The sequence below is a fragment of the Sciurus vulgaris genome (genome assembly GCF_902686455.1).
Source record: "Sciurus vulgaris genome assembly, chromosome: 1".
Classification (NCBI taxonomy): Eukaryota; Metazoa; Chordata; class Mammalia; order Rodentia; family Sciuridae; genus Sciurus; species Sciurus vulgaris.
The window spans coordinates 26,495,125-26,513,892 of NC_136461.1; the positions used below are offsets into that span (position 1 = coordinate 26,495,125).

An 18,768-nucleotide genomic window follows, 5' to 3' on the forward strand; every position below is an offset into this window, starting at 1 on the left:
AAATTGACATACTTTAATCAACTACAAGATGGTCGTAGTTCCTGGGTAGATGACATTAAATGGAGAAAAGGATAAACTTGCCCTGAATGTGGTCACTGGTTTAGTAGTGTCAAATCTTCACATGTTCTTCTGCAAGGGATAGGGCTGGGCTTTTTGTGAGATGCATTGTATGTACCACAACACCATTGAGAGCAGGTATTCTTATCAGATGGATTAAGTAAATTCTGAAAGTACAGTAGAACAGATCAAAACCAGGGCTTATTGAATCCTAGGCCCTACTCATTTTGTTGCACAGTTTTCTTGTTGAAAAGCCTTTCCTCAAACCCACATTCTGACAGTGAGGGAGGGTGATATATTGGCAGCTGACTGATCCTTTCTTCTTGATTGTCAGGTAGTAGGCAGCATGGATGCCCACCCCAGCCGATACTGTGCTACAGTGCGGGTGCAGAGACCACGGCAGGAGATCATTGAAGACTTGTCCTACATGGTGCGGGAGCTGCTCATCCAATTCTACAAGTCCACCCGCTTCAAACCTACACGCATCATCTTCTATCGAGATGGGGTCCCTGAAGGCCAGCTTCCCCAGGTAGGGCCCACGTTGAGGCCAGAGGGCTAGGTGCTTTTCTCAGCTGTTGGCACTGGGAGGTGTCCCAGTTCTTTGGGAGCTTTGCTAAACAGGGTAGGCTTGGGGGCAAGAATCACAACTGAGAGATGGAGTGTCTAAGCATCTATACACTTTTCTTATAACGGAAAGCTCTCAGTGCCTGTTTACTCATTGGTTCATGTTGGAGACTGCTTTAGACCAGTCTTTCTCATTCCAATTTGCCCCAGACCAATGGTCCTCAAATGTTAGCATATATCAGTGTAACCTGGAGGGCCTATTTAAACAGTTTGTGTCTCTACCCTTGCAATTTCTGTTTCAGTAAGTCTGGGATGCAACCCTAGAATTTGCAATTTTTTTTTTTTTTTTTTTTTTGGTACTGGGGCACTCAACCACTGAGCCACACCCCCAGCTCTGTTTTCTATTTTATTTAGAGACAGGGTCTCACTGAGTTGCTTAGCACTTTGCCATTGCTGAGGCTAGCTTTGAATTTGAGATCCTCCTGCCTTAGCCTCCATAACTCCTGGGATTATAGGCATGTGCCACTGTGCCAGGCTAAAATTTGTAATTTTGACAGGTTTCTAAATGATGCCACTGGGCTAGAGACGACACTTTGAGAACCATGTTGTTGATCTTTCTTCATAATGTTACTCCTGTTTATTCTCACTAGCAACCCTTCATATTCTGTTGCTTAGACTAGTGTACTGAACTGCTCTTCTTAATTACCGTGTGTGTGTGTGTGTGTGTGTGTGTGTGTATGTGGTTGTGGATCAAACCCAGGGCCTTATATATGGTATGCAGGTGCTGAACCACTGAAATATATCCCCAACCCTTGACTACTTTTGGATAGTATTATGACTATAGTATATTGGGCACATCTTATGCTGTGAATTGTGCTGAGCACTTCATGTATATTCTGTTTGAATGCTTACAATTGCCTGGGAGAAAGAATAATTTTATCATTCTCATTTAACAGATGGGAAAATTGAGGTTTAGAAATGTTAAATGAGTCTTCATTGTCAATCAAGCTGATAAGTAGTATTTGAATTCAGACACATTGTTCTGATTCCAAAGTCCATGCTCTTAACCATTACACTCAGTTTCTCCAAGTCATCCTTTATCTCCTAAATGCCAAATTTATCATAGCACTTTTTAGTTCAGAAATGTCTGGTAGCTTCACATAGCTATGAGTTAAGATTCAGTTGACTAGCAAAATTATCAGCTGTTATTAATTCATACTAGATTTTTTATGCCTTTACTTAATTATCTTAAGTCTTCACAATGGTTTTGTGAGATAATTCTTATTAGTAATAATATATGTATTGAAAGTGAGACTTAGAGGGGTTAAATAACTTGCTGAAAGTAATACAACTATATGAAGCTTGGGTTTTGGCTTAGTTCTAGTTGTTTCCAAGTTCTATCATTTTCTACTGTCTTGTGTTTGTGTATGTTTAGGGGTTGTTGTTGGGAATTGGATTGAAGGCCCTGGGCATACTAAGCTTGTGCTGTACCACTGAGTTATACTCCCAACCCCTTCCATACAATTTTCACTTCCTTTATCTGACATACATGGTCACAGGCAATATTATTGCACTGTGATGACTTCTTTACTTCATTCATTATCTTATAATCCTGCATCTTTATTGGACTGGATTCATCTACTCCCTCTGCACCCATTCAGAAACTTGTATGTCTGCTCTTCTTTGGTGGACCAAGCCCTGTCTGCTCTTGGAGCTCACAGAGGAATTCCCATTATCTTCTTGATCATGAAATCAACTAGGATTTTAGTGATTGCTCTGTGAACTTCGATTCTGTGTCTTGACATTGGGTCTTTTTACGCATGGGAACCAGGTGGGTACTGTCTTCCCAGCCAACGTGTTACTGAAACATATCAGGTATACTGAGTTTAAGGCTGATTTTGGCAGGAAAAACCCACCATCTCTTAACTGATAAGCATCTGTTTATAAAGGGAGACTGGGTAAAAAGCCATATTGGAAGTGACAGTCTTTTAGTTCAGGAAAGCACATGAACTCAAGAGGAGCTATGTGTCTTTGTCTCTCTCCTCACCCTGTGCCTAGATCCTCCACTATGAGCTACTGGCCATTCGCGATGCCTGCATCAAACTGGAAAAGGACTACCAGCCTGGGATCACTTATATTGTGGTGCAGAAACGTCATCACACCCGCCTTTTTTGTGCTGACAAGAATGAGCGAGTGAGTGAGGGATTGAGGAGACCACTGATACCCTCATCCTGTCTTCCTTGTCTTGAAAGGGGAGAAGCTCTTGAGTCTGGGGAGGATTTAGTCCTTGTCCTGTGCATCTCCCTAACTCATTCCTTTCCCCTGGCTCTTGTGGTCCATCCTCTACCACCTTTTTCCTTTGGTGTCCCCCATCTCCCCTCCTTCCCTTATACTTCCTCTCCATCCTCCTAGCTCCCTGGCCTAGACCCCATATATAGACAACTCCCAGAGAAAGGAAAGGGAACAACCATTTATTGAACTTCTCCTATGTGCCAGATACTGTACAAGGCGTCTTCCTCACAGCAGTCCTGTGAGGTAGGTACTATTATTATCTCCAGTTTAACCTCAGAAAGGTTAAATCTTACAGCTAAGATTACACAGGTAATAAATGGCAAAATCAGGACTTGAATACAGTTTTTGATTTTAGAAGCCTATTATTTCAAGAGATAGTACCCCCTGGGAACAGTAATTTCTGTCTTGCTCTTGGGGTTCTGGTAGAGTCAGTAGAATTCAGCCAAGGTCCTTGTTCGAGCCAGGCAGGTCTTGGGATCTTGGTTGTGTTTCTCTCTATACAGATTGGGAAGAGTGGTAACATCCCAGCTGGGACCACTGTGGACACCAACATCACCCATCCATTTGAGTTTGACTTCTATCTGTGCAGCCACGCAGGCATCCAGGTAGCTGGGCTGTGCCCTGGGGTTTCCACTGGGTCAAAGATTAGTTGGTAATTTCTACTGCCTACAGAATATGTGAGTTATCACTAAGTGGTGTTCAAATCAGGATTGCTTTCTTTTTTATAAATTTATTATTTTTTTTTGTAGATGGACACGGTAACTTTTTTAAATTATTTTATTTATTTTTATGTGGTGCTAAGGATTGAACTCATTGCCTCACACATACTAGGCAAGCACTCTACTATTGAGCAACAACCCACAGCTCCAGGATTGCTTTCTTAATAACCCTGAATATACTCGCAGGTTGCCCATAAAAGGGTGCTTTATGACACTGTTGGTTTTGTGTCTGCCTGTTCATGTGTGGGTCATCCATCCTAGCTACTCTTAGTAGTGATCCTGTTCTTATTATCAGCCAACCCCTTTACCCAACCTGGGGCCCCTCAACTTCCTATCTTCCTAGGGTACCAGCCGACCATCCCATTACTATGTCCTTTGGGATGACAACCGTTTCACAGCAGATGAGCTTCAGATCTTGACATACCAGCTGTGCCACACTTATGTACGATGCACACGTTCCGTCTCTATCCCAGCACCAGCCTACTATGCCCGCCTAGTGGCTTTCCGGGCACGATACCACCTGGTGGACAAGGAGCATGACAGGTGAGGCCTGGAATCAGCCTGGCTTCCTTTTTGTTTCAGCCTGTTCAGACTCTCCTAATTTTCCTTGGGTGGGTGCTGCTCAATTTGGTGTCCTTGAGCTCATTCGTCCAAACCTGGGTTGGGGTGTTCTCTTAAGTTGGTATGGGAATTGGCACCCCAGGGATGGGTGAGGGAATTAGCAGTAGCTCAGTGTACCAGGAAGGACTTCTTTCATTTTTTCCTTTTCAGTGGAGAGGGGAGCCACATATCGGGGCAGAGCAATGGGCGGGACCCCCAGGCCCTGGCCAAAGCCGTGCAGGTTCACCAGGATACTCTGCGCACCATGTACTTCGCTTGAAGGCAGAACGCTGTTACCTCACTGGATAGAAGAAAGCTTTCCAAGCCCCAGGAGCTGTGCCGCCCAAATCCAGAGGAAGCAAGGAGGAGGGAGGTGGGGTAGGGAGGAGTACAGGAGGCCTTGTTTCTTTCCTCAGAGGGGTTGTAACATGGGGAACAGGGCCAGCAAGACAGACCACCAGCCAGAAATCTCTGATATTAACCTCATACTCCCCACCCCTCACCTCATCTCGTCACATCTGGCCCTGACCCCACTGGACCAAGAAGGGCAGCACTGGTGCCCACCATATACACAGGTGTCTCATGTGACTCACAGTGCTAACTAAAGACTCATGCTTGACAGCTTGGTAAGGTCGGCTCTGCAGCCCTGTGGACAAAAGCTGGTAGGTTTGGGTTTGCTACTTTAGATGGGAAAGTAAAGGGCTTGAGAAAGTGGGTGGGAGGAGGGAAGGATTTTTTTAGGAGCCTTAATCAAAAAAGGTCTAGATTTGTCTAAGAAGAAAAATGAAACCAGACCCAGATCGATATTTTAGGATACTAGATGTTCAAAATCCAGTTTGTAGGAAGATTTTTAATGCTAATGGTTTTGGTTGCTCCTCCCCCAGCTGCCACCCCCACCCACCGCCCTTACTCCTCTCCACATTTTCTACCCCACCTTACACCTCCTTCCTGACAGTCATCCAGCCCCTCTAGCAACACTTAAGGCACTATGGCACTTAGCTCTGAAGTGACACTACCCTGTCTTCCTTCCGCCTGCTGGTGGGTAACCAGTGCCTTCCCTGTAATGGTAATGCTGCAGAACTGCAACCTTTTGTACCTTTCTTTGGGGGATGGGGTGGGGGTGGGAGAGGAGGTAGGTGGGGAATATCCTGAACACAACAAGCCTCCAGCCAGAATGCCAGCTATTTTGCATTTGAAGGAATTGACTTCCACATTCATTGAGCTTTTAAAAAGATCACAACCTCAAGATGGTTAAAATCCATTGACATTTGCACTTTCAGACGTGACAAGTCTTGGAGCTGCTGAGATGACTGGCCCTTGGCCTTTCCGCTTATGCCTCCTTTTTCCTCCTGTCCCCATACCTGCCACCCTGCCCTGGTCTGGAATTACTTTCATAGCATTTTTCATTCTTGGCTTCTTTTTTTTCCCCCCCCTGATGGTCAAGTCTCTTGTGTTTCAATATTTCTTAACTGGGGTGTCTTATAAAAGATCCTTAGGTTTAAAATAAGAAAAAGAAAACTAAATGTTATTTTTATACCATAACTTGAGTCTATTGCCAAAATCTGGAAATCGCTCCCATGCCTGATGAGTTTACATCCCGGAAACATTGAGCCATCAGAAGGAACTGTGTACCTGACTTGTTCTCTGGCCTGGCTAGGTAAGGGGTGGTGGTCTCCCCAAGGTGGGGCTCAGGCTCTGTCCTTCCTCTGTGCAGAAAATACCTTTTTCTTGCTGCAGGCTCCCTCCTCTGCACTGTTCTGCACTCTTTCCTGCAAGTGCATCTTCCCTTCCTTTGGACTGGACTGTCCTTTGACTCATCCCAGATTCTAGCATGTCCTGTGGACACACTAGGAATTTTGCTGCTCCCTAATGCTTCTGTTTACACAAAGGAATTTTTCCTGGTTTCCCACTAGGGCATGTGAGTGGGTGGCATGGGTTTTGGGGTTTTTTGTTTTGTTTTGTTTTGTTTTTGTTTTTGTTTTTGGTCTTGAGATATGGGATTTGGCTGTCTCGCAGGACTGGAAATGAAGGGGGTTCTTGTGCTGACCTTTAGCAAGGTCCCCTCTTTCCTCGACTGTTTTTTTTCCCCCCTCTGTCCTGAGGAGTTTCAGCTTCAATGGGGAAATTCCTCTTTTTGAGGATCTTGGGCTTGGGTGTCCCCCTCTGGTTGTGAAGCCATGATACCTTAAACCTAGCCCTGGCTTGGAGACCAGCTGGGGGAAGGAGGGTCTGAATCCTGGCCTGTGGAGTTAGAGCTACCCTTTTCTTTCCAAGGCAGCCCTTGTACAGACCCAGATTTGCTATGCAAAACAATTTATCCCAGGTTCTGTTCTGGTTGGCTATATTGTTCAACAACTTCATAAAACGTAGCACAAACATTCATTATGGAGAAAGCAACAGGACTGTTGAATAACTCCTCCTGTATTTTTTTCATGCTGGCTACAGCATGGGGTGCCCCATGGGCACAAGCCCAGCTGAGGAACAGAATGGAGGGCTCTGGGAGGAGGCAGCTTATTGGAGAGCCTACATTCCTTACACAAGTGCCTAAAGAGAGTGATGCCAACACTCCATCTGCCCTGTCCATCGCCTTCATATACAGTCTACTTCATGTTCCGTCACCCTTTGGGGAGGGAGCTCTCCTAGGACAATGGGCTCTGCATGTTCTCTATTTGGGTACATTTTGGGACTGTGATAAGGGCACTATTCCTGGAGGGTCTAGTCATTCACCAGCATTTGCAAATGTCCATAGGAAACAGGTGGCAGTCACTACTCACAGCAGCAAGTTTGTGTTCTCTCCTCTCTCTTTGCCTCACTCTCTCTAGTTGGGTTTTAAGCTGGGGCTTGAAAGGCATTTTTAGTCCTTTGGCATTGCACATACCTTTCAAGAAATAAAAGCAAGAGAAGCAGTTTGGGCAATGATAAGAAAATTACTTCTTGCCTAATGTAAGGGAAAAAAATGTTTGAGATTTGAAAAATACCCTTGACAATGTTGGTCATTCTAGTTGGAAGGGTGGTACACGCCCAGTGAGAAGTGGTATTGCAAGCAAGCCAAATTTCTTGATTTAAGCAGCGCTTCTTACCAAGCTCCAAGGAAGCACTGAGAGGGCCCTGGTTCGACTCATCCTCAGACAGGCCTCTCGCTCCCTTTGTTTCACTGTTTTGCCTTCCTTTTCCTATTCTCACTTTCCCTGGCTTCTTTTTCCTTTTTTCTGTTCACTCAGCTTGCTTGCTGGCCAGCCTGCTTGCCCGTCTGCCTATGTGATGATGAATTCTCTGCATGGCTGCAGTGATCTCACTGTTAGTTGACAAAGTCAGGCTTAACTCTTTGTCTACAGAAGACCAGGAACCTGCTCCTCACTCCGAGCGGTATTAACCCTGGGTTGGACTTTCCTCAAGCTTACCCTTGGGCAGATCAGCAGGCCTGCCCAACTGGCATGAAATCAGGAGGGCGTCAGTCAGTTCCATGTTTATCCACTTCTTGGAGCTGGTTTCTCTCATTGTTTCTAGTTCTGCTTCCTTTTCTCTCTACCTGAGATCTCCTTTTGCTGAGGATAGCCTCGGGTTGAGCTATTTGGGTATTTAGGGTTGGAGGGTTAGAGGATGGATGCAGAGGAAGAAGGGAGCGTACAGAAGAGAATGGAGAGAGTTTGGATAAAAGATGGGAAAGGAAAGCACTGCTCTTTGTTTATCCAGTCCAACATAACCCTTTGGTGTTGAGGTGCTACTGCTGGCTTCTGGGGTTAAACCTGGGGCTATTGTTGCTGGGAACACTGAGAATAAGGCTGAAGAAGAAGGTACCTAGAAGTTTGAAACCTCCCTAAAAAGCTCCTAGCCCCCACCTGTGAGATAGCTCCTTTCTGGTGTCCTCTTTGGCTGAGAAGCAATGTTTTTGGATAGTTTCTTTTTTTGTCCAGAATGATGTGAATGAGGCTGCATACATGATGAGCAGCCAAGAGGACGCTGTTTTCTTAGCTTGCAGCTTGCTGATGGGGTATCTGCAAGGCTAGACCTGGCATCCTGTGTGACAAAATAGGATGGAAGCTCCTTCCTTTTCAGGGTAGAAAAGTCATCTCAAACTAGCCAAAAGGCAGTTTTCAAAACTACGTTGGGGAAAGTAATTTTAATTTATTTACTGGGTTTGGGCAGATCCAGGATGGTAGCTGGGAGCCTTTCTTCTTCAAGTCTGATCATGGCAGGGATATGCAGGGCACTCTTCCCTCTTGGCCTTCTAAGCAGACTGGGGAGGAGAGATTCTCTGGTTTTCTCTTTCCCTCCACTTACTAGGACTTGCCTCCTCCCTGGGCTGGGAGAGAGGCTGGGTTGGTGCTCTCCCCTTATTCTACTCCTACTGATTTAGAACCTCTGGCTGCTGTTTGGGAGCCCAAGAAAAGGAGTGGAAGAAATGGACTCAAAACAAAACAATGATGTGGGGAAAGCAGATTTCCTACTTTAAAAAGGAAAATGGGAAACTCTCCAAGAATTGTGCAAGTAAAGACAATGTTGTCCAAATGCACTGAGTCCCCTGGTGTAGTAGCAATAAGGAAAAATGAAATGACTTTCCTGTACACACAGTCCAACCTGATTGGTGTGTGATGTTGCACTTAGCAGCCATGTGGTGGGCATGTGTGACTACTCTGGGTTTCACTTTAGTTTCTAAACTTTTTATCCCTCTCAAGTCCAGCATGGATGGGGAAGTGTCCCTGGAGCCCCACAGCTGTGTACTTGTTTGCATTTGTTTCTCTTTGAGACTTGTGTTTGTGTCCTGCTTTGAGCTGTACCTTGTCCAGTCCATTGTGAAATTATCCCAGCAGCTGTAATGTACAGTTCCTTCTGAAGCAAGCAACAGCAGCAGCACAATTCTGTGTTTTATAAAGACAACAGTGGCTTCTATTTCTAAAAGTGCAGTCTCTCTCTTTTTTTTCCCCACCAACCCCCCAAAAATCTTTGGGATTAATTACATCTCTGATAGGTTTTAGGATGGAGTAATAGATTGCTATGCAGTCATACTTCACAGGGCCTTCCTGTATTCATTCAGTAAACATGCAAAGCACTGTGACAGCAGTATTGTGGGAGAGAAGGCAGGCACAATTCAAGAATAAGGAAAATGGGTTGGGGGTGGAACTGAGTGGCACAGCACCTACCTAGCAAGCATGAGGCCCTGGGTTCATTTCCCAGCTCTGCACAGAAATTTTAAAAAACACAAAAAAGAGTAACATAGGATCTCCTTAAGGACCCTCAAGTTCAGTAGATGATTGTGATTAGCCATATAGTCCCCTGGTACAGGAGAAAGATATTACAGGACTGGAACAAGGCTGTGTATCAAAAGAGAGAAGAAAAGGCAGATTCGAGATAGGAGATAGGATTAGTGGGACACTGGCTGAGGAAAGGGGTAGAGCGGTAGAGGCTACTGCAGAGGTTCTACTGGAACATGTGAGTACATTGGGATGTTATTCTAATCCAGATGGGATGTTGTGATGAAAGACAGCTAGCTAGTATAGTCTGAGTTTTGAGGCACTTCTGAGGCAATGAGGTTCAAGTTTCCAGTAAATCTAGTTTTGGTGCCAGACAGAACTACAAAACACAGCTATAGATATTAGAGTCATACTTACATAAATGGTAGTTATAGTTAAAGTCATAGGCATGAAGAAGACAACTGAGAAGAAGTTGAGAAAAACAGTGTACAACCCTAGGAAAATTCATTTTAAGGGGTAGAAGAAACAGAAGCTAAGGTGACAGTCAAATCATTGTTAGACATCTTGGTGGGTGGGTAAGGGACTGGTTTAACAAGGTGGGAGAAAAGTCAAGAGAGAAGATGGTCCAAGAAGTGACTGACAACGTGAACTGCTGCAGAGGGGAGTATTTTTTTTTTTTCTTCCTCATTTTACTATCCTACTCTTTGAGACCTTAACAACAATATTACTTACTTAGGTCATTTTTCAGTAATTCTTAAAAGTGAACTTTGGGGGGGTGGAAAATTAAGACTAGGACTACCAAGTTGTTCACCACGACCAACGCCTCTCCCACCTCCACCTTCCTCCTGTCCTTAGGAGATACTTGTAAAAGAATAAATAAAACAAACAAAAATTGTTTTCCAACAGTATCTTAGATGATGTACTAGCGCACTGGATAACACTTAACTTGCTACATTTATTCTTATGACTTTTCTTCTCCAGAACCTATGAATTACTAGAAGTAGAAACTACATTCTGTTAATTTTTGTCATCTCAGAGTCGTAGCATATACAACCATTTGAGAATGGAAGTAAAATTAAAGAGAAATCTGTGTTTCATGAGTATGGGGTTGGGGTCAAGGAGTGATATTGAGTATTGCAGGATGGAGCAGCATTTCTGAGGCAGCATTCCTGAATCTTCAGGTAAGCAGAAACTTCACCAGCTTATCATTTCCCACTCTTGCCCCAACTTCAGAGGTTCTGTGGTTTTGTACCTTTTGCTGGAAGTACAGTTATCAAGCATGTTAGTTCTGGCATTTCTCCCTGGTACTGCATTGTTCTATTTGTACACTGGGGGAAGATGGTTCAAGGGAAGGATTCTGGCACAGAGCCCAATAAGAAATCATCACTGGCAGCCGGTGTGTGTATAATGGGCCTAGCATTCCTCTGGAGGCCAAGTGCTGTGACTTCAAATTGCAGAGCTAACCTGTGGCTACCACCTGCCAGATTCCCTTGGGAAAGAGCCAGTGAGACCCATGTTCTTTTTTAGCAGCAGGGGTTAGGGAAGTTGGTTGAACTGAAAGAGCAAATTGGAACATGGAACCGATTTTTCCCAGTTGAAATAAGACAAAATAAATTTATGATCTTGAGTGAAACAAAGAATTTGGCAGGACTGGTAGTATAGCTCAGTGGTAGAGTACTTGGCTAGTATGTGTGAGGCCTTAAGTTGAATCCCCAGCTCAGGTCAGGTGGGTTGGGAAGGATGATCATTATAACAAAATATTGCAATAAGCATCAGTTTTAGAAATGAGTGATTTTGAAAGGGCTCCAGTATTTGTCTATTGGTTGTTTCTCAAAGAGACTGGGAGCCCAGGGCCTATACTGTCTGGTCCTAGAGCCCAAGGTTTTGAGTGAAGTCTTGTCCCTGCACCCCTGGACATCCCTTTTCAGCATTGATTGAACAGGCTTGCTTCTGCCCTATGAATTGACAAAATATTACACAGCTCCATTCTTGTCTAGCAGATAGATGCCTTGTGGCAGAGTAAGGCTGGGTATTATTGGGTCTCTCTTGGCTTAGCAGACCCAAGAATCCTGTGGTAATTAGGGTTTGGGGGCTAAAGGAAAGGATTATAGTTTGAGAAGATGTTTAAAGTTGTGAATCTGGTCAGTCCCCAGGCTACTGTGTGTACTGCTTTAATAGAAAGTATTGTTCAGTTGGAAAGTTAGCTCTACCTTTTTGCTTCTAGCTTTCCATTTATTCTTCTTGTCTAGAAGCTGAGGAAAGCTTGCTGGCTTAGAAGGTATACACAGATGACAGAAGCAGTCTTTCAAAGCAGCAGTGTTGAGGAGGAGCTGGGAAGATGGAGTTGCTGGGGAATAAGGTACATTTAGAAATCCTCCTCTTATGTGACACACCTGCCTTGCCCAGGACACCATAGCAAGGTTTTTTAGGCCTTTGTGGCTTTCCCTGCAGGAACATACTGTTGTTCTAGACAAGTCTTCTACAATAGTGTCACCATCATCTTCTTAGCAACGTCTTTTGGGGACAAAGTAATGTTGAGAGCCCTTTCTAGGGAGTGAGCCCTTAGGCTCTCTCCCATCTTCCACAGGCTGGGAGATTTCCTCTCAAAAGGGGTGGTATTGGGCTTGCTTAGCACGTATGAGGCACTGGGTTCAATACTTAGCACCACATAAAAATAAATAAATAAAATGTTAAATTCTTGGGGGGGGGGGGATGGTGGGGTGATAGAATCTCCCAGTCAGTTCCCCACCTCCCCCAGTACTGGGGATCAAATTTGGTGCTTTAACCCTGAGCTATATTCCCCAGCACTTCATTTTTTATTTTGAGGCAGTGTTTCAAACTGGCCTTGAATTTGTGATCCTTCTACCTCAACTTTCCCAGTAGCTGGGATTGTAGGCCTGCTCCACTGTGCCAGTTTCTGACTAGGTTTTTGGAAAAGGTCTGTGGGCTGTTAATGGAAGTGAGCTGCAAAAAGAGGGACTTGAGTACTTTGAAGTATTTGCCTAATTTGTTTAAACAGTATCTTTTATATAACATATAACTGCATTTTCATAGTAATCACATAGTTTATCAATTATCTTTAATCATTACAAAATTCTGATTAAATTGGTACAAATCAGGAAACCATCATTTCACATGCCAAGAAGTCCTGATTTAAGTCCTCCAAGGGTTGGTTAACAAAGTGAATAAATGACCATATAACCAGATTGCAATCTTTTTGCTCTGCTACCCTTTGTCCTCATACTAGCAGTCCTAAGATGGCTACTATAATTCCAAGAAGATGCTAGCAAAACAATGTCTACCAGAAGAGGGACAAACTGTCACCAGTGTCACATTTCCAAAGCAAGAAAAATCTTTCACAGGAATCCCTAGCAGATCAGCCTCATGTCTTACTTACTAGAAATGGCTCATCTTCTTACTCCTATTCTGTCATTGGCAAAGCAAACAGGATCATCCTTCACAAGTGGCTTAGAGTAATCAGGAGTTAACCTTTGAATCATGTGGACTAGGAAGACTAATCGTGTCTAGTAGTAAGAAAGAAGGGATAAGGGATATTAGGCATCCAGGAGCATCTGCTCTCTATGTTCCTCTGCCTTTTGTAGACAAGGTACTTGAATCTCAGAGTGACTTTCCTAGAGTTCATTCACATTGAATAGAAGAGGGCCTTCAAGCTTAGCTGTCTGTCCCTGAAGTTCATGTTTTATATTGTGTTTGCTGTAGTACAAAGTTGCTTGCTTTCTGCCTTGCAGAAGATGCTGATGGATACCATCCTTATCAGTGATATTTCTTATCGAACACAGGAAGCCTAGGAGTATGAAAGTGCTGAGTGGAGTAGAATAATAGTGGCAGTGAGGAAGGAGATGGGCTTGTTGGACTTAGGACCTTAACATCTGTTAAAAGTAGGCATCAGGGCACCCTCTCTCCTGAGTGCACTGGGTAACTGGTTATCTTGTGCCTTTCCCTGATGACCACGTTTTTCTCATCTGCTTATTTGCTATCCTGATCTATTCATTAAAATTGTTCACATATTTTACTCTTTTAAAAATTGGGTTCATTCATCTTTTTTAGCTGTATTCTAGACACTTTTGTTGTTGGATATATGTTTTGCAAATATTTTCTCCCAATCTGTGGCTTGCCTTTTCATTTTGAAGAGCTGAAGTTTTCATTTTTCATATCTAATTTATTAATTTAAAGCTCAATTTATTGCCTTTTTAAACTTTTCTAGTTTGTGCTTTTTGTATCATATTTTAAGAAATTTTGCATTGGGTGACTGCAGAGGTACTCATTCAGAGGGCATTGACTTTCCTGCACTGAGATTTTTGTATCATTTTATAGTTTTTCCTTCTGAGAACACATCAGTGCCATCAGGAATAAGATCAGAATTTTAGCTTGCTTCCTGAGCTCTGTTCTTGAAACCCATTTATTTACTCATCCATCCATCCATTTGTCCAACAACTATTTATTAAATGCTGTTGTGTTCCAGGCACTAGCACTGTTTTAGGCACTGGGGCAATGGCAGTTAAGAAGAAACTGAAAAGACCTTCCTCTGTACCTCTATGAGCAGACTCAGTCCGAGAATGACTCATCCAAAACCAGGGTATATTGCCAGGAGAGAAACTCTTAAGCTTTGCCTTTGGCAGACTCATCCAAACCTTTTTGCTTTCCCACTTCTTGATGTTATAATTCATGAGCCTTTCATATGGACTTAATCTGAAGAGGAGGGATTCTGGAGAGCAGAAGTAGCCTAGGCATCAGAGTCTAAATCCTGTCCCATCAATGTCCAAAAAGAAGACAAGTTTCCTACGTTGAGAATTCACCATCATGTCTTTTCTGGGAGAAGGTAAATAAGGTTTGAGGATGTGATAGGCCCTTGCACAAGAGTTGGTGTTTACCCTGTCAGATCCTGCAACCAAGATTTGGATTGTGTACAGCCAAGGACTGAAAATGACTTTCAAAATGCGGTGTTTCATCTGGTGATATTTAATTTCATATTTTATAATTGGGGAGTGTATTTTCAGGGGTAGGGATGTGAAGGAAGAATAAAGTGAAGCAGAATCCAAGTCAGATGTGGTTAGTCCATTCCAGTTATTCAACATTTATTATACGGTTGGTCAACCTATTAAGAGCTTTAAGATTTTAACTATAGTGAATACTTTTGTTATTAACATTGAAGGAAGGGTTTCCCTGCTTTATGTACATTCCCTAACCTTAGAACTTTGAAAGGTACATGCGATTCTTTACATTTTTCAGATGAGAAAACTGAAGCCCAAAGAATCAAGTGACTAATCCCAAATCTCACTCTGTGTGTGTGTATGTGGGGAGGGGAGGTAATGCATACACTAAAATTAGGGTACTTTTTCTCATTTTCCAGAAATAATTTTGATTTTTTAAAAAGTTTAAACATTACTGATGCTTAGGGGCACAGGGAAAAAAATCATTAATCCTTGCTCAGCCTGCATAAAGTAATATCAGTTTTCACTAGAGCAATAAATATTTTTTTAAGGATCTATTATTTGCCTGACAATGTGCTGGACCTAGTTTACTTATAAAATTTACATTCTACTGGAGAGGGGGACATACAATGAAGTATTCAACTAAACGAGCTACAGACTGGGAGAAAGAAGGGTTACCAAGGAAATATAATAGCAGGGGCGCACCCCCATTGGCTGGTGGTCCAGAAATGGCTCTTCGAAGATGCCTTAGGTGGAGGTTTGAAAAGAAGGGGCTGCCGGACTTAGGGTGGTGAGTAAGGGGAATGGGGGGAGAAGGGGATTTCTGGTCAAGGGAGCCAAAAACAGCCTCCAAGTCGGCAAAGAGAAGCTCTTGGCCCGAGGGGGAATTGGAGGCTGACCAGTTACGAGAAGGGGTCTTTCTTGAGGAGAAAGGCAAGGGGCCCCTTTCCGCCAGACATTTTCATCCTGGAAAGGAGTTTGGGTTTTTCAGTGTGAGGAGCCGCTATTAAAGAGTTTGAAATGTGGAAATCATTCCATCTGATGTTTGTGTAATGTCCTGTTTCTTAATCATCTGTTTTCACACGATGTTGTGCACGCCTTCCCGGTGTTGCTAAAGCAACGCTTCGTAACTGGAGAGACCGCTCGCGGTGGTCACTCCCCAGCTCCGAGGTGGCCCACCCGGGGCAGTCTCGGCTCGCGGCCTCGGGCTGCAGCTCGCCTCCGCCGGCAGCCAGCGCCAGGTAGGCTGCCGCTCAGGTAGGCTCCGCTGGCCGGCCGCACTCCCGCCCGGGCGGCGCGGGAAGGCCGGCCCCTCGGGGCTGTCTCTGGCTGGCACCGCCGCGCGCGCCCGCGGCCCCGCCCCGGCTCGGCGCCGGCTCCCTGACACCTCCCCGGCGTCCTCCGCGCCGGCCGCGCCCGCACCGACGTCGCTCCCGCACGGCTCGGGGCCCAGAGGCGAGGCGCGGACGCCGGGAGAGCCGGGCAGCGGAACTGACGCCGGCGGGCTTCCGGGGCGGCCCCGCGGAGCTCGGCGGCGGCCCGCGGTGGTGGGGAGCGGCAGGAGCATCAGGGACCACGGGCGACGCAAGTTCCGGACGGGGCTCTCCTCTCCTCGCCTCACTCCTCTCCTTCCTCTCGCCTGGTCCGGGGCTGTCTCCCGACCGTGGCCCTTTCGGCCGAGCGCTTTCAGAGTGCGGTCGCGGAGGGGAAGCCGTCGTCATCCCCGCCTTGGGGCCGAGTGAGGCGCCCGTCGCGCCGCGTCGCCCCCTCGCCGCCTCCTTGCCCCTGTGGCGGGCGCCGTTCTCGTCCCAAGCACTCCCCCCAGCTCCATGAATGGAAATCGGCTCCGCAGGTGAGTCAGAGCTGCGGGGCCCGGTAGGTGAGGGTGTCACCCCGCTCTTGTCCCCTGAGCATCGTCGCTCCCTCCGCCCCAGGTGCGCGTCGTGCGGGCGTCGCTGGTCTTGCGGCCCCGCCGCAGCTCCCCAGGGGCCACTGAGTTGAGGACGTTGCTTGGAGGGCTTAAGTTTGGGGTTATCTGGGCGTCGTTACTTTTTCCGCCCCCTGGAGTGGTTTTTCCGGATCCTAGTGTGGTTTGCCTTAGCTTTTGTTATTCCAGTTGAAGGCGTAACGATGTGCGTGTCCTTTAACCGGGTTGTGTGCCCCCTGGAAGCTGGCCGGCCGGCCTTGTCGCTCACCTACCTGGTAAACTGCTGGCGAGGACGCTGAGATAGCGGGTGAGATTAAGTTTGAAATAGCTGTCAGTGCGACGTCAGATGCAAAATGGCATTGCGTTCGTCCCCGAGTTCTCTTCCGATCTCTGTGGTAGAGTGGTGTGTAGTTTCCGAGGAGCTTGGAAATGTCACGTCAACCTAGATCTCTGCTTATAATGAGAAGGTGGATCCTCAGTCTGCTGACAGTGGTTTGGTTTGGTTTGGTTTCCCATTCTCTATTTCCTAGAGAAGCAGTTGTCATAGTTCTGGAAATTTGGAATTTAGGAAAACTGCTCTTTGAGAAGAGGGGGAATGACAGTCTTGAAAAATGGCAACATGGACAATAGTGATCTTTGAAAAAAGGAAAAAATACTGTTTATGGTCCTAGAGAAATTAATTAAGAGACATAAAATAGGTGTTACATAACAATTTCCTTACCAGATGATTGTGATTGTATGTTAACTTTGCAAGTACACTTCATCCAGTCATTCATTTATACTTTTCAAAATATTGGGAGGAGTGGTGTCTTTTGTCACTGATATTACAAGTCCCAGAATTTCACATCTCTTTTTTGCCAATTTGAGATATACCTAAATACAAGAAAAACTTATATAAAAGTAAGACACTGAGATAGTGGGTGAGGTTACGTTTGAAATAGGTGACATAAGAATTTTGTTGAATAGGTTAGGAAGTGTAATTTTCACATGGATACAAAAGGGAACTCAGAAATTATGAATATGGATTTTTTTTAGAAGTTTTATTACATGGAATTTTCTCTACTCAATTTCAACCATTTCTCATTTTTGTGCTCCAGTTTTTGCCTTCACTATATCTTCTTAGAAACAAACGTTGGTCTAGTCTGTGAAGTTTTAGACTCTTCTTTATTATTATTTAAAAAAATTTTTTTGGTTGTAGATAGACACAGTACCTTTGTTTTATTTATTTATTTATTTTTATGTGGTGCGGAGGGTTGAACCCAGTGCCTCACACATTCTAGGCATTCTAGGCACATTTCTACCACACAGCCACAACCCCAGTACTTTTTATTTTTTAGTTTGAGAAATGGACTGCCTAAGTTGCTGAGACTGTCCTCAGATTTGTGATCCTCCTGTCTCAGCCTCCCCATTCACTGGGATTACAGGCAAGAGCCATTGTACATGGTTGCCTTTTTTTTTTTTTATTTACATTTTTTTACTCTTTGTTTTTATTGTACTGGAAATGTGATGATTTGGAGCTACAGGCAAATTTTACTTAACTGCCCTGTCATCAAGCCTGAAAAACTAAACATGAAAGTTAAATGTTTTACTAATCATCCTAAAACTTTTGAGGATATTTTAAAAAGTGTTTTTAAAGTTTTTTTTTTTCTTTTCATCCTTTAGATTTTCATATGAACATATGCCCAAGTATGTGGGCAATACCTTAGAAAATACTTGTGAACTGAGCATAGTAGCACATGCCTGTAATCCTAGCTGCTCTGTCAGCTGAGGCAGGAGGATTGCAAGTTCCAGTTGGGGCAATTTAGTAAGACCCTGTATCAAAACAAAAATTTTATTAAAGGGCCAGGAGTGCAGCTTAGTGATAGAGCTCTTGCCTAGCTTGCCTGAGGGCCTGGGTTCAAGCCCCAGTACTGCAAACAAAACAAACAAAAACTTATGACTTGAAACCGCCTAGTCAACTACTACAACTAGCTAAATATGGCCAGAAAATGAGTTTTACTTGTTCTTTTTAGGTGTTCTGTTGCTAAAATATGTATCCATTTAGCTGTCATCACATTGGGGGAAGTATAGTTAGATTCGACTGTACACTTGGCCATCTTTCATTGTAAAGTTCTTTCTTCAGTGCAGTTAGTGTGATTACAAAGTCTAATAACAAAGATAAGCTGTCATTTCACTCAGGATTTCACCATTACAAACAAAATTTTCTTTTCTTCCTGAGACCATATATATATTTGTATATATAATGCTTAATGCTGAATGTAAGGTTGAAAGCAAAGTAAAATGTGCAACTCTCTCTCTCTCTCTCTCTCTCTCTCTCTCTCTCTCTCTCTCTCTCTCTCTCTCACACACACACACACACACACACACTTACACCTAAAAATTTTTAGATGTTCTCTAATAGTCTATTGGGTTTTAATATTGAATCTTGGCTCTCCAATTCTGTTAGGTTTTTCATTTGGCTAGAG

The 18,768-nt window shown here is 44.3% G+C and overlaps 2 protein-coding genes across 6 annotated transcripts in view; both read left to right on the top strand.

Annotated features, from left to right (window-relative positions):
* Positions 1-12,129, top strand: part of LOC306655547 (protein argonaute-1) — a 61,710-nt gene extending 49,581 nt beyond the window's left edge. For all 5 annotated transcript variants that reach the window (XM_079130133.1, XM_079130129.1, XM_079130130.1 and 2 more), the window contains 5 exons: positions 392-586; positions 2,680-2,814; positions 3,417-3,518; positions 3,976-4,175; positions 4,404-12,129. In XM_079130133.1, coding sequence (XP_078986259.1) covers positions 392-586; positions 2,680-2,814; positions 3,417-3,518; positions 3,976-4,175; positions 4,404-4,512 — 741 coding nt within the window. In that variant the 3' untranslated portion in view covers positions 4,513-12,129. The remainder of the gene's footprint in view (positions 1-391; positions 587-2,679; positions 2,815-3,416; positions 3,519-3,975; positions 4,176-4,403) is intronic.
* A 3,771-nt stretch (positions 12,130-15,900) lies between these two features.
* LOC306655585 (protein argonaute-3-like) overlaps positions 15,901-18,768 on the top strand; it is a 114,017-nt gene continuing 111,149 nt past the window's right edge. The window contains 1 exon segment of the mRNA XM_079130147.1: positions 15,901-16,228. Coding sequence (XP_078986273.1) covers positions 16,210-16,228 — 19 coding nt within the window. The 5' untranslated portion in view covers positions 15,901-16,209.